The 19208-nt window shown below is 55.2% G+C and overlaps 1 protein-coding gene across 1 annotated transcript; it reads left to right on the top strand.

Moving 5' to 3' along the window:
* Positions 1–280: 280 nt before the first annotated feature.
* CkaCkLH20_03353 (Met-10+ like-protein) lies at positions 281–1961 on the top strand (the record flags this gene model as incomplete). The annotated part of the gene is made up of 6 exons (XM_038886072.1): positions 281–319; positions 382–640; positions 696–797; positions 850–927; positions 976–1394; positions 1443–1961. 6 exons carry the CDS (start codon positions 281–283, stop codon positions 1959–1961), a joined length of 1416 nt encoding a protein of 471 aa, XP_038748581.1.
* Between the last annotated feature and the right edge of the window lie 17247 nt (positions 1962–19208).

The following is a 19208-nucleotide window of genomic DNA, read 5'->3' as shown; positions in this document are numbered from 1 at the left end:
CTGGGCAGTTTCTCGCGATTAAACTTTGACAGATCACTAGGATCTCTTCAGATGTTCGTGATTGTAAGGTGAGCCGTCGAGTGCACTTAATCCCTTGAGATGCCTCTCGTCCAATCATCAATGACGCTTAGATCGTGGAGCTTCAGTGACATCACCTAGCGGGCGCATTGACCACCATTTGACCCAGTTGATCTCGTGGCGCAGCCTCGCTCATGCGCCACATCTAAAACTACCCCTGTCCCCCGCACTAAACGGTTTTTTTTCTCAGCCTTGCCCCTCCATGATCGTCTCCATATCGAGTCATCAAATCAACATGGCGGTAAGTCGGATCCTTGTAGGAAGTATATGGTGCTGGAAACATATCACTAACGCATTGGAAAGGCCTCTGAGACTGAAAATATGCTCATCTTACGCGCACCCCTTGCCCGCGCGGCGACGTCCCTGGACCGCTCGCTCTTCTCCAAGACGTTGAACCTCGCGGCGGCCACGGTGAAGGACAATCGCAACATCGCCAAGTATCGCAAGCAGCTGGAAAAGGCGCAGGAGCTCCTGCATCTCGATCGTCTGGGCTCTTGCCGTACGGATCCTGCCAATCCTAACCTGAAGTGTCTTCTCATGCGGCCGGGTGTAAAGCCTGATGGTGCGTTCGTTCAGTGCATGTTGGACGGGAATGTGTGACTAACACGACTGAACAGCTCCGACGACATGGGGACCTGTTTTTCAGGAGGGAGTCAAAAGTGGTGAACTGGATGTCGTGCCGTTTGAGTTGCAACTCGACTACGACTACTGGAGCTATCGTGAGTGTGACACCGAAGTGTGAGAGGATGCAATGAGCTGACTTATATGAAGTTGATGTGATGTCCTCCATCTTGCCGGAGGAGCTTCACGTCGAGATCCCGACGGGCTTCAACACTGCCGGACATGTTGGTGAGTAGGCTGTACGCGGCGCATGTCAAACACCCACTGACTGCTCAGCGCACCTCAACCTGAGGGAGCAATATCTCCCGTACAAGAAGATCATCGCCGAAGTCATTCTCGACAAGAACCCCAAGATCCGCATCGTCATTAACAAGGTCGACAACGTCGGAGACGAGTCTGAGTTTAGAACCTTCGGGTACGAGGTTCTCGCCGGTCCCGACGACATGAACGTCGAGGTCAAGGAGAACGACTGCGTCTTCCAGTTCGATTACTCCAAGGTCTACTGGAACAGCAAGCTCGAGCCGGAGCACACCAGACTTATCAAGATGTTCCAGCCCGGCGAGGTGGTTGCCGATGTCATGGCAGGTATCGGACCTTTCGCAGTTCCAGCCGGAAGAAAGGGTGTCTTCGTCTTCGCCAACGACATGAACCCAGAAAGTTTCAAGTATCTCAACGCCGCTGTTGAGAAGAACAAGGTGAGACACTTACACAGATAGGGGCTATAACAGAAACTAACGGGACAGGTCTCCCAATACGTCCGACCCTACAACTTGGACGGCCGCAAGTTCATCCAGGAGGCCGTCCACCAGGTCTACGACGCCTCAACCCGCGGAGACGGAGCCGTCATCAAACCCAAGCAATCCAGAAGCAAACCCGAGAACGCCCCTCCCGAGCCGAAGCGCATCCCCATACCGCCCACCATCTCCCACTTCGTCATGAACCTCCCGGCCTCCGCCTACACCTTCGTCCACCACTACAGGGGCATCTACAAGGGCCGCGAGGAGCTCTTCGAGCCGCACACATCCGTCAAGCTGCCCATGGTCCACGTCCACTGCTTCGCCCTCAAGAGCGACGACGAGGTGCCCCTAAACGACATCCTGCAGCGCGTGCACGACGAGCTCGGCGTCCGCTTCAGGCTCGGCGACGCGGACAACCACGGCGAGATGACCATCTACAACGTCCGCGACGTCGCCCCCAAGAAGCGCATGTTCTGCGCCAGCTTCCGCATCCCGCCCGAGGTCGCCTTCGCCGCGGACAGCTGAGTTTGACGCACACACAGGCATCAGTCGGTGGTTCTCAGGACGGGGAGAGACGAGAAAAGCCGCCCGTCTGAATGGACTTCGAACCTCCCGATCGGGCCTCCCAATCCCACATGCCCGTGGCTGAACGGGACATCCGGCAACCTCTCGTCTCGATCACCCTCCATCCATCCTCACGCCATCCGGGCCACACCAACCCTCCGCTCCTGACCGAGATCGTCCCCCGGCCCATCCAGACCCCGCGCCGCTTCGCTCACCGTGCAGCCGGTGTAAGGCGGGCAGAAAAAAAGAACTCCAACCACAACAACAAAACCCGCCCTCCGACGAACGGTTTCAACTACCGTCGCCGACCTCCTTCATTTCCCCCCCTCGGAAACATACGTGTCAGGACTTGGCCCGATCGGCCGCCTTGCAGATGACGGGACCATGATGGGATGGGATGGGGGTGTCCCCCTTCCTTCGGAGTCTGGAGATAACGTGCTGATATGATACCCTGACGGACTGGTAAACGGGAAAAGAAGGTGGAGGGGGGGAGGACGCGATGGGTAAGGCGGCGCTGAGATCGCATCAAACACAGAGACAAGAGAGCTGTGAGCAAAGGAGACAAGAAGCAGCAGCAGAAGAAGAAGCAGCTTACACCCCCCCTCCCTCGCCTAAGCAGCTCCAGCTACGAAACCAACCCGGCCAGCATATCAAATCGCACTTCTATAATTGCCCGAACATATATATCCAAACAGAACGACCTGCATTCTTTCTCCTGGTCGCATATGCGGCTCCTCCTCCTCCTCCCACCCACCTCTCCACCTCCACCACCAACACCACTTCCTTCTTATACACTGGCGCTGTTCGCCAGGGGCTGTAGATATGATCGCGACCGGGGGGGACAGTATGAAGTCTTCGCCTCGCCCAGAAAGCATGTGATATCGCCCACCACCCTTGGACACACTCAACACAGAGACCCGCAGCGGCGCGTCCCTAAACGACACAAAAACACCACACCGGAGAGCCTCCCATCCATCATCCAAGGTCCCCTCCCTCCTTCGTGCCGTGCAACCCTACCGGTCGAGGTCGAACGCCTGCCTTGCCCACCCGGCCAAGTGTATTATATGTATGCCATGCATCCCCCCGCCCCGCTTCCCAATCTCTACGGTCCAGACAGCTTTCACCATCCACACACGCAAAGGGTCGCACGCCGAGTATCCGTACACCCGTTCGCTCGCCGAGAAAAAGGGTATCTCGTCCCCCCTTCCTGGCGCTGCATCATGACATGTAATGATGACGGGCTTTCCGTAGCACCTCCCCTCTCTCTCTCTCTCTCCCCCGGGGGCGGCGGGCCAAGCGGGGCTAGAACACCGGTCGCGACCTTCACATCTTCTGCCTTGCATCAACCCAACCCACCAACACGTAGTGACAATCCACCCTGAAAACACCCACACCGGGACCTGTCAAATCTGTAAAATGTTCCCCCCATCGTACGCCGCGCACGATAACGTGCAAACGAAATAGTGTGGTTCCCTCCCTCCCCCTTCCGTCCATTCGGGAAGGTCTGTCGTCGTGCGACGACGACAGACGACGACAGACGACTAACGAAACTTACACGTACGCAGCTCGGTGGGGGGTTTTGGTTTCTTCGAGGAAACATGGGCGCGGCGTCCAGATCGCAACACCACTCACATAATCTCCTGGCGCCTCCCCGTGTCGACCCATCAATCTGTAGATAATCCCCCCATCTCACATTCACGCACTCCCTCCAGCTCTCACTCACTCCCCCATGATACATCACATATCTCCCCCATCGCAGCGGCAACGGGGGGTACGGATCCGCAGTGCCACCCGGGGAAGACGAGCCGCGCCTCGGAAGGCGTACTATACTACACTCTACTATCACCATCACCAACAACCTCTTCAATGATAATACACACCCACTCGGTCGTCAAAATGAATGGCCGGTTTTCTAAGTGGCCACCCCCAAAAAGCGGCCATTTATTTTGACGACCGAGTGACACCGGGCCCGAAAAGGTGTCTGTCATCAAGGTGTACTGTACTCTGTACGTACGATTCCATCCTGCACCAACTCTGCACGAAGACGCTTCGAGAAACGATCCCCGCCATTCATCTATCTATCATACATCTCAGCAGCAACAGCTACCTACCTACCTACCTACCTACCCAAACCCCCCGCGCGCCCGATATTCCACTCGAGAATACGCAGACGTCCCGGATTACCCAATCCGTCCCTCCCGCAGCCATCCTCCCCCCCCCCCCCCGGCCTCATCCAACCGTAGATTTTCTCGTCGCTATTTCTAATATCCCTCGACCGCATCGCATCGCTGCTTACACGCTACGGCGTGGAACACCTCTGTACGGAATACCTACCCCCCGCCCCATGTCGTACAAGGAACAATCTGCAAGACATCCTGAACCGGGCGCGAACGCGCTGCGACCGTACACGCATACGAGGCCGCTCAGCCAACGATCACCAGCACGTTATCTACATCGTAGGCGGGATACCGCGATTGCGAACGTAACAAGCCAACGAACCAACGCGCGCGCCTGCTTGCTTGTCATGCCTGCAACACACGCATAAAATGTCCATCTATACCAGAAGCACCGCTGCGGCGTCACCTCACCTCACAACCTGCCCGCGCAGAAAGAAGAAGAAGAACCCTGAAAACGAGTCTTGTTTACACGAGAACGCTGCGATACTCGCAGCGTAACACGGCGCAAGAGCTGACGGGCTGCAGGATGGACGGTACGCCGATTACATCTATCTCACATCACACCAGGACGGTGCCTGTGCCCTCGAGATATCTGCTCGGGGACGATGGACGAGGTCCCTTCTTTTTTCCCGTGGTCTAGATAATGACGTGCTTAAACGGTTGAATTCGCCAGTCTCGCGAATGTAATCCCATACAAACCTCGACTGGGGGAGGCTCTGCACCTCACCTCGCCTCACCCTCACCCCAGGCCCACGATATCTATCCGCTGATCCGTCGTTATCAACACCAACCAATTGATCAACAATGCAATCGCGAAACCTGAGACCCCTCGTCACTCAAGTCAGACGGGAAAAATTCCCGAAAAAAAAATAAGGGCATTTCCAAATCATCATGCAGTGGCTTCGCAGATCACACGTGCAATCGAACTCTCCGCCCACGCGCCGCGCGCCCCCCGCCGAAACCTGCCAATTGGGAATTGTGTCTCTGATCTGCCCAGATCAGCGATCCCCTTCCCTCCCCAAAAGAAAACAAATCTCCTGATTTACTCCCCTTGGACGATTGACGAACGCGGATTCTTGGTCAGTAACACATACCTCGCGCTTGGCTTACATCGAGGTACAGGTTGGCGGTGGGGCACTCGGTGTGAGTGAGTTCGGGTGCGACCAACACCAATAAGCGGCGCCACGCCGTCCAGTCGGCGCCCCCAAAAAAAGGTACGAAGAAGACCTTTAGCAGCGACCTGAAAAACGGGCGTCGTGTGGTGTATCAGGGGCGGCTTCCGTTTAATGCTCTAGACCAACGCGGAAAACGAAACCCCACGTTTGCGGCGAATCCGAACCGTGATGGTGAACGTGTCTAGCCAGAAAGATAGAGGGGGAAAAAAAACGGGGAAAGCCATGTGTATTCGGCCGCCGTACCACCGCGCAAAACTCCGTTCGCAGCTCCGCAAACGGGGGGCGAGAGAGCGCGCGTTTTTTCCCTTTTCCCCCCTAGGCTCCAGCTGTCTCGAACCGCCGCCGCGGGAATACCTTCGGACAACCGACCGACCTTGACCTGCGCGGGCGGCCGCGACGGGATTCTGAGCGCGGCGTCGGTCGTTGGTGGCTAAGAGGTGATGTTGCAGTGAGTCGAGTGGCTAAACATCCGCTCAGCGCACGCCTCGAGGAAGAGAAAGTCCCAAAGTTCCAGGTAGAATGTTTTACCTAAAGGTGCCTGGCCTCGGCATTGAAGAACTGCATGTCATTTTTTCGAGCTGCGAGTCGGACCATGATTGATCATGATTTTCCTATTCGCAAATGACATCTTCTTTCTGTGACTTCACAATCAGCCGCCGTCTCTTTTCTTTTCCCCGGTTCTCTTACCTGATAATGACTGTTCCTCAATCATGACTGTTGCTCACTTCACACACACCCCTTCCAAGGCCTTAGCTCCTCGGGGCTCCTCCGGTGATTGCGTGTGAGTGATCGAGGTCTAGAACGCCTCGCATAATCCAAAACGTCCCAAATTTTGGCCGGCCTGCCTATTTTTTCTCCTCCCAAGTCTCCGTCGAACAAGAAGCGCCCGAGCGAAGCAGAGAAAGATGACGTTACTCCACCTTCTTTTTTTTCCCTCTCATGCCGCCGCCGCCGCCGCAGGCTGCGCGGGCCCGCGAGAACGATACGGACGATGACGAGAGAGAGTGAGAGTGAGAGTGAGAATCCGACATACCCGTTTTCAACCGAAACCGTCGCGTCTTTTCGCCCCGGCAATCTACCGGTAAGCTTCCCCCGGTTCCCCGGTGAGTGCACCGTCCGTACCCAGCATCGCAATGGCCATTTGCCGCGTGCGCGCGTACGCTGGCAGGACACGCAGTCAGTACGCTATCTCCGTACCTTTCACCACAGACACACACCTTTTTTTACGCACCTTCTTTGCCCTCCGGAAACCAGACCCATAGCTCCCGACCTCCCGGTCTTCCGGCCGTCCGCCCGTACCTGGCTAGCCCTTGTAGTTGACCATGGCTTCGTAAGAGTAAGAGAAATAGAGACGAATGAAGCAGTGAAAAAGTGGCGTCTGGCCAGAAGTGATAGACCCGGGAGATTCCCTGACAAACTCTCTTCGTTGAGTTCTAGCTTATCGATAGTTTATACTGGCTCGAGAAGCCGAACTTCGTCTGCTTGAAGCCGATGTCATGAGCTCTTTTACCCGGTGGCGGCCACCAAGACTTGGCAGGGACATGACGTCCAGGCACCGAGGGGTAGGTAGGTTTTGGGCACTGCTCAGCGTTTGCAGCAGTGGAAGGAATATTCATCAGTATCAGTGCTGCTGATGCTGCCTCTCCCCAGCCTCATCTTCAGGGTGAGCCGCAACCTGTTCTCAGAGGATTTGCTGCCCGTACCGTATTGAACGAGCTTTGAACGCTCTCTTCTACACAACCGTGCGGCGGCGGTTACCCATCGGTGATACAGGTAGCTCCGAGGAGAAAGGCTCGACGTCAAACGTGCAGAGTTCATAGCTTACTTCTGTAGCTAAACAGGATGAGCCTCATCGAGTATGTACGCCAGAGCTTTCCCCGCGCTTTTCGAATGCTGCACGTTTCTGTTTCCGCACGCAACAGACTTCTCGCGGAGCATGGCGCGCGGCTTTTGGTGATGTCGTCGAAACCCCGCCTCAAATCAAGACAGGGAAGCCCTGCCTTAAATTGCCCTCAACCCCAGAAACCGATTATTCAACGAGAGGCTCGAACGCCGCGCTGTACCCCAAGGTCCGGGGAAAAGACATCGATCGATAACAGCTCGGGCCAACCACGCACACAGGCGCTCGACAATGAGACGGCCAGGTTGGGGAAGAGATCTGCGCGCGAATACGGCGCACAGCCTGAGGGGTGAAGTTCCAGACTTGAGCCGCCAATTCCAGCGCACACCACAGCTGAGCCAGCTGGAGGCGGGGAAAGCATTCAGCTTTCCGGTCAGACATTTTGTCAATGTTGTGTCTGATGGTCTTCAGGCCCGACGAAATGTTAGGTTTGGCGGAAACAGTCGGCTATGAGAGCTTCCGCAGGCCCGTCGACGTAACGGTGCACTGCCGGAAGCCATCCGGCTTTGTTCTCCGTTGGATGCACGGCCTGTTGCCCGTACGCAACGGCCATCCCGAGCTCCTATCGGCTCAACGGCGCTGCAATTCGCTCGTTATTTCGCATCCAGCAGTATTCTACTGGATCGGTGTCTCAACTGGATTATACGTCAATTGTCGGCTCGAGTGAAGCTGACATGTTGATTGACCATGGACATCAGGTATGGACTGATCTTTGCGTCAAGTCGAACTCAAGTTCGAAAGGCACCGTTGTATGCCGTACTGCAACCTTAGTCTGACCCCACGCCACACTATTGCGTTCAAGTTGTAAAATTGGTCAACGAACCTCAACTGTTACCCCGTTCATGACGTGCGGAACAGAATTAAGGCGACGAAATACAGCGAGACGTGCTTTGAGGCAAGGTTGCCGCGGAGAGTGTCCGATTATCCCCGATGCGCGTCTTGACGATTATTCAGCTAGTTATCGGGTTCACGGCCAAGCATTCGGTCATGTTTAGACGCCATGAGGGCGGCATCGAAGGCCGGAGTGCTTGTGATCCAGAACCTGTTTCTGCCTGTTATGAATTCGCCGATATACAGGGTCTGGCTGGGGCTCGACGTGCAGAGTGCAGCCGGGGAGAAGACGGGAACGCAGATCAGCCCCATCTCGAAGGGCCTCGGAGGTGTTCGTAGGCGGAGCCTGCAGAGACGTTGTCTGGTGGGGAAGAGTATTCGAAGAGACTTGATACGACGATTTCGACGACAAGGCCGCAGTCGCCCAAGCAGAAAACATTTCCGACGCGGCTATGGCAAATAAGTCCTTACTGATCGGACCAGACAAGCAAGAAAAACGAAGGTATAAATCGCGAACCAAAGCTTAGGTTTTTGTTTAGTTCATGGGTTTTGGCCGCAGGAGGATTGTACAGCTAAACCACCGCGAGTATGAGTTCCGGCCTGTTGACGGGCCTAGGATTTCGATGCATGACTGCAGACGGAGTTGCCGCATGCCTGCGGCGCCGAGCGGACATTTTGCTGAAAACGAGCGAGGCAACTAGGCTCACGAAACCATGACAGATCCACTGTATGAAGCCGAGGTTTGCCGAGATCCATCCATGATGTTCCTGTTCAAACCACCTGCATACTCGAAGGTGTACGAATAACCTGCATCCATTGTTGATGCTGGTGCTGGGCCCGTTCGCGACGTCGAATTTCGGACGATGCCACGAGTTTCCGCAGGGTTATGGCGCGGCCATATCATGAATTGTGTCGAGTTGGCTTCTTAGTCGATGCCAATCACGACCTGACGAAATAATGGCGCGAGGTCGTGTTCGGTGGCTACAGCAGTATTGGTGCTGGTGTTTCTCGATGTTTCTCGATGTTTCTCGACGTTGACTGGATGTGACACAGTGACATTCAACAGAGTGGGGGTCAACCCACTCATACTATCACATCCCCTTTGCAGACTTCAAGTTTGGATGCAGGCGGCTTTCCCCAACAAGATGGTGAATGCAACCAGTGTGGCTGGCGTCCATGGTGATTTGTTCAGGGTAGCTGCGTCGCGTAACTGGCAGGCCAATCACTTCAAGATAGTCGAAAGTGCCTCAATGTGACTGGTCAAAAAAGACAGACCAGGGATCTGTCATCTGTCTTGGCCAGCTAACTTCACGACCTTTTCTTGTCCAGAGCTGCCCCTGGTCAGCGACCTCTGTCTCTGTTTTGCGGCGTAGTACATTCGAGGCTTCGTTCGATACGACCGTCTCCACTGTGGCATCTTAGTGATCATAGGATGTGCTGAGTGATGTGTTAGCGGTGTAAAGCTCTGAAAGTTCAATTTGGATTCTGGGATAGCCATCGAATAAGACAGCCAACAGCCGTTGTCGCCAACCTGAACAGCAGTCTTTGTTGACGTTCACTTTGTAACTTCAAAAACTCAAGTTCAAATGTCGAGACGGGGCGGTTCCGTCGTAGTAACCTGCAAACCCTTGCCAGGGGCATTCAGCAGCTTGTGGCTCGGATGAAGTTTGGACTCTTCGAGCCTCCACCTCTACTGAACGGCGCTGGAGGCATTGTTTGTGGCAGAAACTCGCCCGAGTTACTGCGCCGATCAGGGTCCTGATTCCCGCGTGCCACCCACTCACAAGAAGGTTTTGACGACGCGAACCTTGTGGTCGAGGCGGCGGTGGTGGAACTTCGGGTCCATTCACATCCAGTGCTGGGCGATTTAGAGCCGCGCCCGGACCGGTGAGCGGGGGCTATCGCGCCAGCCCCGGATTGTTCTGAAATGGCATGCTGTACGTCCGCGCTTGTTCTTCAGTTCCATGCCCAGTTCGAAGCAATCGACTTGTCAAATGATCAAGCTGCAGAGTCTGCGTGCTCCGAGGACGAGCGTCTGAGTAGACGACCAGAAGTCAGCCGCAGGGTTCGACTGTCTGGCTGGCGGTTTCTCATGAGACGTACATTGTACGGGAACACGACTGACACTGAGCGGCATGGATCATCAAGTTGGCCATGACGGACGGCGTTGCTAAGAGAGTAGCCGCCGTAGGAAGATGGCAGAAACGGCAGGGTACGACCTGGTTTTCGTATCTGGCGGTTGCGTCCGTTTCGCTGTTATCTTATCTTTGGTTTCTTGCCCGCACCTGGTGTTGTAGAAGAAGTAAGAGGCTGACTCTTAACAAGCCCGTACTATGCGTGTGTATCCATCAAGAGATAAGCCCAGAGTGGCGGACGATCCTCTCCGTTGCTGAGAGGGATCCCTGGTTTCTTGGTCTCCCACCACCGTATCCTTAGCGACAGCTGCTAATGGCTGGAGGCTGCTAGTGTGGCTTGCATCCAGCAGCGATGTCGAGGTGTTGGTGTTGTCACTGGCTGAGCGGGGCTGATGCGGTGAATGGACCAGATAATGGCGTCGTTTTGGATGTCGGGGAGACTGCTTAGCGACGAAGCAGCCAGCGAGCAAGATTGGCTGATGACTGACTAGCCGGCACCGAGTTTACGTTTTGCAGATTTTAGTTAATGTGCGTCCTGTGGAGGTTGCACAAAAAGTGTCAGTGGTCGAAGCCGACCGTAAGAGGTTCGCAGGCCAAGTATAGTTTTGTGTACGGTGAAGTCAAAGAGCGTACATTAGTATGGGTTGTCGTGCAGGCGGGATGCTGTGAATTCTGCCCCTAATCATGTCGACTTGCAGCGCCGTATCATCCTTCCAGACGCAGGAGAAGGCCTCGATGGAGGCACGGTCTGAAACATGCGGCATCGATTGGACGACCCAAGTAGGTACTTGAGTTGATGGGGAGCCCGCCAGGAACGGCGCAGGCAATTTGCATTGTCCGTATCTATCTGCGCTGGTTGTAGTAAAGTACCCCTGCCTCTGTGTATACGGTCTGTTGAGGGAGGAGAGGAAAGCCTCGTGGGTTTGATATGCAACGAGCAGATGCTTTACCGTGGTCTCTGCTCTCGAGGTTGAAAGGTTCCAGTTAGGTTGATGGGAGTCTGGAGGTTCCCACTGCCCCAAACCCCCCCGTGCGGAGTTGCTTCAGATGGTGCAGGGAAAGGGAAAAGCCGGAGACGTGCAGAAACTGGAGACGCATATGTCGAGTGTGTCGGGGAATGCCGGGTGTGAGTGTAGAGAGCCGAACAGCAGGAGTAAGCCAAACTGTAATTGTTGGACGCATCACCGAGTAGTAGTTCGCCATACCTCGGCCAGGTGGTGTGTACACGTATGTGCAGATGGCAGGTTTCAATGCGTTCGTGCAGCGTAGACGGGGCGGCATAGGAAACACAGGGACGGTGGAGTAGCTGCCCGTCCTGCGTACCTACAAGCTTGACCTCTGCTCGTACTGCAGCAAACCCGTAAGGACAGTAGCAAGCAGTGTCCCTGTTTCTGTCACCGCCGCCGCTCCCTCTTGTTGTTCCCGGCGGGCTGTGTGCGGTGTTTATTCAGTGGGAAACAGCTGCTAAACACGTTTTGTTCCGCTAAGATGGCTCGACAATAGCGAGCGGAAGCCGGAACAGAGTCAATCCTGTGCCGCGAGACGCTCCAAGAAAGAGACGGGCGGGGCGAGTTGGAGGCAGATTCATGGCCAACAAGTATACTTCTTGCACTCGAGATCCACCGTTATCGCTGTCGTGAATTCATTCGTGCTTCCCTAAAGCAAAAAGCGGCCGTCAACCGCAACAGTGACGGCCGGGAACGGCGTCTATCCGGACCGGAGGGATTTGGAAGTAGCCCATTCGGCCACTTTGCTGATAGCGGCGTGGTGGCTCAATGCGAGGCTCCGGATGTTCTCCTCCAGCATCGCTCTCGGTGCGCCGTCGTACCGCGGGCATCGCAGAACAGTGATGTCCGCCCAGGGTTGTAGATGTGGAGAGTTGCGCTGTAAGGAACCCCCTGGAACAGTGGCAGGTGGAATCTCGTTGCCCATGGGGATTCTCCAGAGCTTAGTATTCCGACCCAGCTGTGCATCTTCCCCGTGGAGTTCCATGGCGCGTCAAAGTCCGAGCGATGGCGATACTCTTTCAGGGACTCATCCAATTCAAAGTGCCGAAATTGGCTCTCTTCCCATTCGCCCGTTGCCAAATTCAGACTCTGAATGCGTCAATCGCTTCTCAACAGACTCTGCGACTGTAACAGTGACACGCGGGCTGCCACGACAAGAATAGCCTGCGTTTCATGGCACATTTCTTCGAACCTAACCTCAGCCCAGCTTGGGGTGATTCCGGGCGGGTTAGAAGTCATGGTCGAGTGGTGTACATACTGCCGTCCGTTAATGTGTAGTAAGGGGCTGCCTGTCATAAGCTTTGCCGCAGGCTGGCCTCGCCCTCGTCCTGTGCGGCGCTGGCTTCTCATCAACTTACACCTTCCGTGCATGACATGCCTCTCCCGGGCTCGGAAGACAAAACCTCGACGGCACCGGCCATGCTAACTTTGCGTATGCCCCAGAGTGTTCGTCCTTGAGCTACCCCCGTTTTCTTCAGCGTAACAAGAATCGCAGATACGCTTGCTGCCTACATGATGGCGCAGAGTTTGGTGAAAGCTGGGGAAGTCGAATCTTGCTTTTGAATGGCCGTTGCCGATTCGAGGTACTGTAGCGCAGAAGTAAGAGCTTCCTGCTAAGATTCCTCGAGATCGGTATCGATCGAAGCTCCATACGACTGCTTCATGAAATGTCAGTTGGTTTTTCGTCCTGGACAAGCAGTAACCCGAGTCGTACTCAGTTGAGCGTTGTGCTGACTGGGTCAGGGCCGACCAGAGTGTTCTGTCAAGGCCGATCATGCCGGCATCATCCTCCGTTTGCTTGGTGGTACTGCGGCTACTGCTCCACCTTAGCCGCGGCAGGGGCAAAGCGTACGCAACAAATGCACGGAAAATGAAGGGTCTTGGAATTGTCGATCGACCTTATCGGACTAGGTGGACCTGCCAAATGGAACGGCCGGCATTGTAGAGCATCTAAAGCCTCCCGTGTAATCCAAGACGAAGCAGGAAATTGCTCTGAGCAGTGCGTTTGATGTTCTGCAGCTGGCAATCGGTCGTCATTCCCACATATTTAGCTGCTGTCGATCAGTAAGTGGTATTCTGGCTTGCGTTTCGCAGTGAATCGATGGCGAGATGGCAGGGAGAGTTGAGGGGAGCAGTAGTGCCAATCGTGATACTGGTGTGGATTGACGCCAAAAACCGACACCGCCATTGTGTGCGTCGAGGTCATCAACATCACCGGCACCCTTGCGGAACTTGTCGGGTGGTGTTGGCGCATCTGTCTGGGGTAAGAGGTATTGCTGATGTTACATCGAGGCAGCACCAAGCCTTCTGACGACAGAGTTGGCCTGATGTTTGCGGAGGTTGATACCGGCTCTTTCTTTTCGTTGGTTTTCCAGATGTTCCCCGGTCCGATGCCGCCAGCAACGCAACGTTGACTGGTCGGCATGTTAGACGCCCCAAGAGCGACCAGTATCAGTAAAGAGCCGCCGAGGCCAAGGGTCTGTCGATCGATTCTGGCGCTCTCAGGGAGGGGGGAGCTTGGGGACGGTGCCCCTCGTGTACGGATACAACAGGCGTCTGATATTGACACCCAGCGGATAGGTTTTCAGCGGTCAGGACTCGTCCAAGCTGGCCAGAAGATCACGAAGCTAGGCGTAAAAGTTGGCGCATAAGGGTTCGCCGCTGTCCTGGATGGCTAGGAAAGGCATGCTTGCCAGCAGGCGTTGGCGTCGCCGCCCTCCCGGCAGAAACGCACACCAAACCATCTTGGGGTTGTCCTCGCTGCAGGGCCTGGAGCTAGGGCCGGTTGTTGCACGCGGAGGGCGAGATCAGCGCCTCCAGCACGCAGTAGGGCCAAACAATCGAGATGGTTGGGCGCGAGATGTGAGTACTTTCGTAGCTGGTCTTTGGATGATGATGGCGATGATGACATGGCGCGGCTGTCAACAGCAGAGATAACATCATACCGGCTGGTGGTTGCCTTCTTCGTGCCATGCCACGCTGTCGAAAGGGGTCCGAATCAACCGAGACGTGTCTCTAGGGGTTTGTTGCAGCTGACTAGCAAGGGGAATTGAGCGAGAAAAACGTTAAGCCAACGCCTTGCCGTCGGGCACGCAACTTGAGGTGATTTCGCAGTTCTCTCCGTACTCGAGGGATGTCGCTGTCGGAGCGAGGCAAGAGCATTGTCGGAAACGAGGCGGAGACTTGTCAAGTTCCGAGTCCCCAGTGGCCACGAGGCCGTGAATGGAGTCGCCGTGGGGGACATTTGGAGCCAAGACGGTAGGGTACCTCTGCACGTACTGCGTACTTGGTCATCCGTACGCGCATTGAAACTGCGGATACTCGACGGCCCCGTACGGAGTATCCGTAGGCTGTGCTTGTACGACCGAACGGCCGACCGACCGACCGTTGTGCGAGGTTGACCGAGGTTGAGGTTTTGTGAGTTGTAATGCTGATGATGCTGGATGTTTGTCCGTGACGTAGACGGATTGCAAAATTGTGTTGAAGTTGACGTTGACAGTTACAGTTACCTCAACAGATGGAGTATGGGAATCGGATACCGCCCAAATTCCATTAAAGGCAGGCAGGTGTGACTTTCCCGTAATTACCTTATCGTGGCATCTTGCCTACCCAAATCGGTACAACGGTACGTACCGTACCTTGGGCTTCGCTTCGACCTAATTGTTAGCGAGGTACTGTCTGCCCCGCAATGTCCAAGTCCATGGCACGCTAAAAAGCACCGCCGAGTGACAAGACCGGCGACCCGGGGAAAGGTTCCGGTCATGCCCCAGGCATCTTTAGCTCTGACCCACTATTGCACGGCGAGATTGTGGATCGGCTGGACTGGACCTCGATTTTTTTTTTTCTCCCACCCGTGGACGACGTCTTTCCCATCACGCACGCCCCCTGCCAAAATGCCATGTACCGAACTTTGCCAGGAAGAAGGCATTGCATCGTCTTTCGATGTACGGATACCACCTACAATTCGTCTTCTGCCTCCCACAGCCATGGCTCGGCCAATGACTTCGGTGCGATGCAAGTCAACGCATTTCAGGGTCGACATCTCTAAACCACCGCCAAGAATTGCTACGATCAGCCAGACAAAAGACAGAACTCAGAGTACAGCCATAGCCATGCTCGTGGAACGACTACACCAAGTAAAGGGAGAGAAGAACCACGACTAGCACACCAAAGACCCTTGAAGCTGCTTGTGTCGTCTGGATATCGGCCGTCGCGGTCTATTCTTTCCTCTCGCCCTCCGCACGCCTGCCACATCCTGTTCATTCCAACCCTGTCTTGGACCCCCAACCTGGCTGGACCGGACGGACTGTCGGGACTCGGGTTGAGCGGCGCCGCCATCATCCAGTCCGCCAACGACCTGAATCCTCGGGCAGGCACCGCGATATGTTACACGGACAGGAGAAGTTTTGCAAAGGACGCGACCCAGATATCAAACAAGAATGAGCCCACAAGAGAATCTCGACTTCTGCGCTGGCCCTGCTAGGATACTCATAGTGGGCATAGCAACGTGGAAATTGTCCGGGGGCAGTCGAAGAAAAAGTTTTCCAAAATATTTTCTGCCCCGTTCTGCCTCCTTGCTAGGATCTTGCCGACAAACCCCTGCCCCTTACGGATAGGTTGGGACTATCTTGTCGCCTCGCCAATTTCGAGCGTACCAGAAAACGGGCTACGGGACCTTTTTTTTCCTTCGCTGCTTGCCTGGCTCGCCCTGGATTCGACTGAACTTGCCCCGACTTGGGATTGGAGTTTGCCCTACCGGAACCCTCAGACACTGCGGCGTCCGACCAGCCGGGGTTCGCAACTTGGTCTGGGACCTGGACTGATGGTCATGGCCATGGCTTATGACCAGTGCCATATCGAGCTTGGGCCAGTCGACCGACCTTGAAGCGTTCGTCGTCGTTCTCCTTCGCCGACTTTGTCGGTGCTAGGCCCCATCAAGTCAACTGCATGCCAGTCAGTTTGCCCGCGACGCTATAAACCGCATCAGCTACATCTGGGGGGCCCAGGTTAATCAACATTCATCCTAAACCGCAGAAGCCTCGGCCGTTGGTACTTGCGGTCGCGTTCGTTCCACCGGCAGAAACGGGTTCGCGTCTCCGTCACCTGACTTGCGAGACGTGATTGTCACCAGGGTGGTTCGACAGGAACGACAAACGTCCCCACGTTGACGTCTTCGTGTCAGGAACACGGAATTAGACAGGGACCTGGAGCTTGGATACGGCTGATGATCAGAGATCAAGAGACCAGAGGATCAACTCCTCTCCGCCGGCCATCATTCCTCGACTCTGTCGAACCGCCATCCGTCTCCACAACTGAGGCATGCATCTTCATTTCGTTACTTCATCCAGCCGGGTTTGTACGAACATCTCGATGAAAGCTGTCCACGCGCTTGCATCCGCACCATTGCTGGCATAGCGAAGATACTGTGCTTCAAGCAAGACCTGTTCCATTGGCCTATTGTGTCGTGTTTTGGCGCAGGAGGCTGTTCTCTCTCCTCCTCAAGCCATAGCGCGCAAACCTGAGATCGATTTTATGTCTGCTTACAGTGTTGCACGAGCATACTGCACACGGCCTTTTAACGGTACCGGACAATCAGCACCCATTCCTGGTAGCGCGTCCCGGCGGCCTTGCGCTACGATGCATTGGCATTCAGTCATATCCAAAGCTGGAGGAGCTATCCAGGCTCTCGTACCCGTCGATGCAGGCACACGTTGCCTCTCGAATTCCAGAGTCTGGGTTCTTCCGGCCGTGATGCCTTCATACTTGATATCCTCGACCAATCATCCCTGGCCGGCCTCTTGGCTTACATTGCCCGGTTCGTTTTGTATCTCGTTGGCCGCCACGCAAGATGCAGTTCCGGTCCGTGCTTCGACTTGAAAGGTTTCTCCGTCGAGAGGGATTCCAATATGATTTGGTTGTGGTCTCGTCTCTCTGAGACGACCCTTAAACCAGAACCTGGAGTCTGAAGAAGGACGCATCATCCCGCCTCCGCATCTCCTCCACCTCGCCTAAACGATTCCTTGCAAATTCCATCTTGCACTTCACATACTTATCCGGAATTACTCAACCAATCGCCCCTTCGCCGACTTCCACGCCGGATTCGCCGCCTCGTCGTTTTGTGTCTTGGCCATCTGTCTTGGCCGTCTGTCTCTGCGTGCCTGGCTTGACCTAATAAGTCCAGGAAAGCAACGCCTTCAGCGAAATATATATTGAGCTTCCCGTCCGAGCCCCCCCGTTCTGTCCACCGGTTCCTCATTCACGTTTTGGTAGAAAAGTGTCGACAAATAAACATCGAGGTATGTACCGCTGTGCTTATTGCTGTCTGCATCTTGGATCTCCTTCGCCCATCGATACACACTCCCACTTCCACCCCAGTTGTCGGTCTGGCTGCACGCTGCCACACTTGCGTCTAGGTGCGTGCATTAGCTTGCATGTCTGATAAACACCTGCTCTGCTCTGTTCTGCTCTGTACAGCAGCGTTGCTTTGCTTCCACATAGCACACTCCTTGGCCGAATCCCTCCCCTTACCTCATAGCCCTCTGCACCGCAGTATCTGTATGGTTACCTTTCTTCTTACTTTGCTCTCACTCTGTGCTTGCATCTCCATCCATTCAACCCAGCCAGCCATCTGGTCGTCGTCTAGCCATCTCGCCATCCAGCCATCCAGCCATCCAATCCACATAGCGATCCATCCACTTCTTACCCTTCCTCCTTGCCGTAGAGTTACGAGAGTTACCCTGAATACTGCGTAGTATACCTATGCACCCCTGCCGCCCGGCCTTAGGTAAGGAGCTTCCTTGTACGTAAAGTACTCGGTGGCGTCCGGGACTATGGCAAAGTACCTTTCGCATTGCTGCTTGCTGCCCAGCACATTCACTTCGCCTGGCCACCTGTTGCTGTTGCTGTTGCTGTCGCTGTTTCTGCTGCCCCGGTCCCTTCCCCAGCCCAAGCCCACGTCCACACGTCCCACAAACCCCAGCCCGGTTGTTGGCAGCAGCAGCGGCGGCAGGACATGTTTGGCTCTCTCTAGTTGTCAGACTCACTCTGTGTAGATATTCTGGAGTCCTCGTTCAACCCGGTCCGGTCCAGTCCAGTCCAGTCCAGTGGCCCAGTCCTTCTTCTTCTCGTCTTCTTTTTCTTCTTCTCCACAATCCACGCCCTTGGCTCTTGGAGAAGGGGGTCCAAGTCAAGTACCTCCTCCATGGCCACCATCACCCTTGCTTGCATCATCAAGCACCTTTCCCGAATAATAAGACGCAAAGGCAAAAAAAACTGTGTCTCCCACACACACCCCGGAGCGTCATCTCCCACGCCCCTCTGCCTTTTTCTGCATTCTGCCCCCCTCCTCTTCCTCCCTGACCCCTTCCCATTGCCATTGCCCTCCTCTCCTCAGGTTCCCCCCTGTCCTGTCGTCTCTTGCCCTGGCCTTCTCCCACTTTTCCTGCTCTCCTCCCAATCCACTCCACTGGGCGAGACTGAGAGCGAGGACCAGGACGAGAACGAGACCTGCAAATCAGCCTCCCAGGCTCGAACGTGCCGGTTGTCGTTCCAGTTTCTCGATCCGCTTTCCACTGACTCCATTTCCTATCCTTCCCTACCCGGTATTTTACTTTTTTACCTTTTTTCCCCCTTCTCCTCCCAACCCCTGTACCACCACTCCAGTACTTTTACCTATCCTTTCCTTCCATCCCTCCTCCCTCGGATGCTCTATCAACTCTCCACCTGCCCGGCTCCAACATATACCTACGCCTTCCCGCTCCCTGTTGCTCCCACCAACACGGCCAGTTTTTGACACCCGTTTGCGTTTCCAATGCTGCGATATCACGTTCTGTCGTCGCCCGTCTTCGACCGCCGTAACTGACCTCGCTCTGTTTTCTCGTCAGCCAGCCAGCCCAGCGAAGCGAAGCCAGTCTTCTTCAGTTTGTCTGCTTTCACGCCTCGCCTACCATTCTATACTTCTCCGCCTTTTCCCACTGGCGAAAT

Source organism: Colletotrichum karsti (genome assembly GCF_011947395.1).
Source record: "Colletotrichum karsti strain CkLH20 chromosome Unknown Scaffold8, whole genome shotgun sequence".
NCBI classification, from domain to species: domain Eukaryota; kingdom Fungi; phylum Ascomycota; class Sordariomycetes; order Glomerellales; family Glomerellaceae; genus Colletotrichum; species Colletotrichum karsti.
Note: the sequence above shows the minus strand (reverse complement) of the source record. Positions and strands in the feature narration are given on the sequence as shown.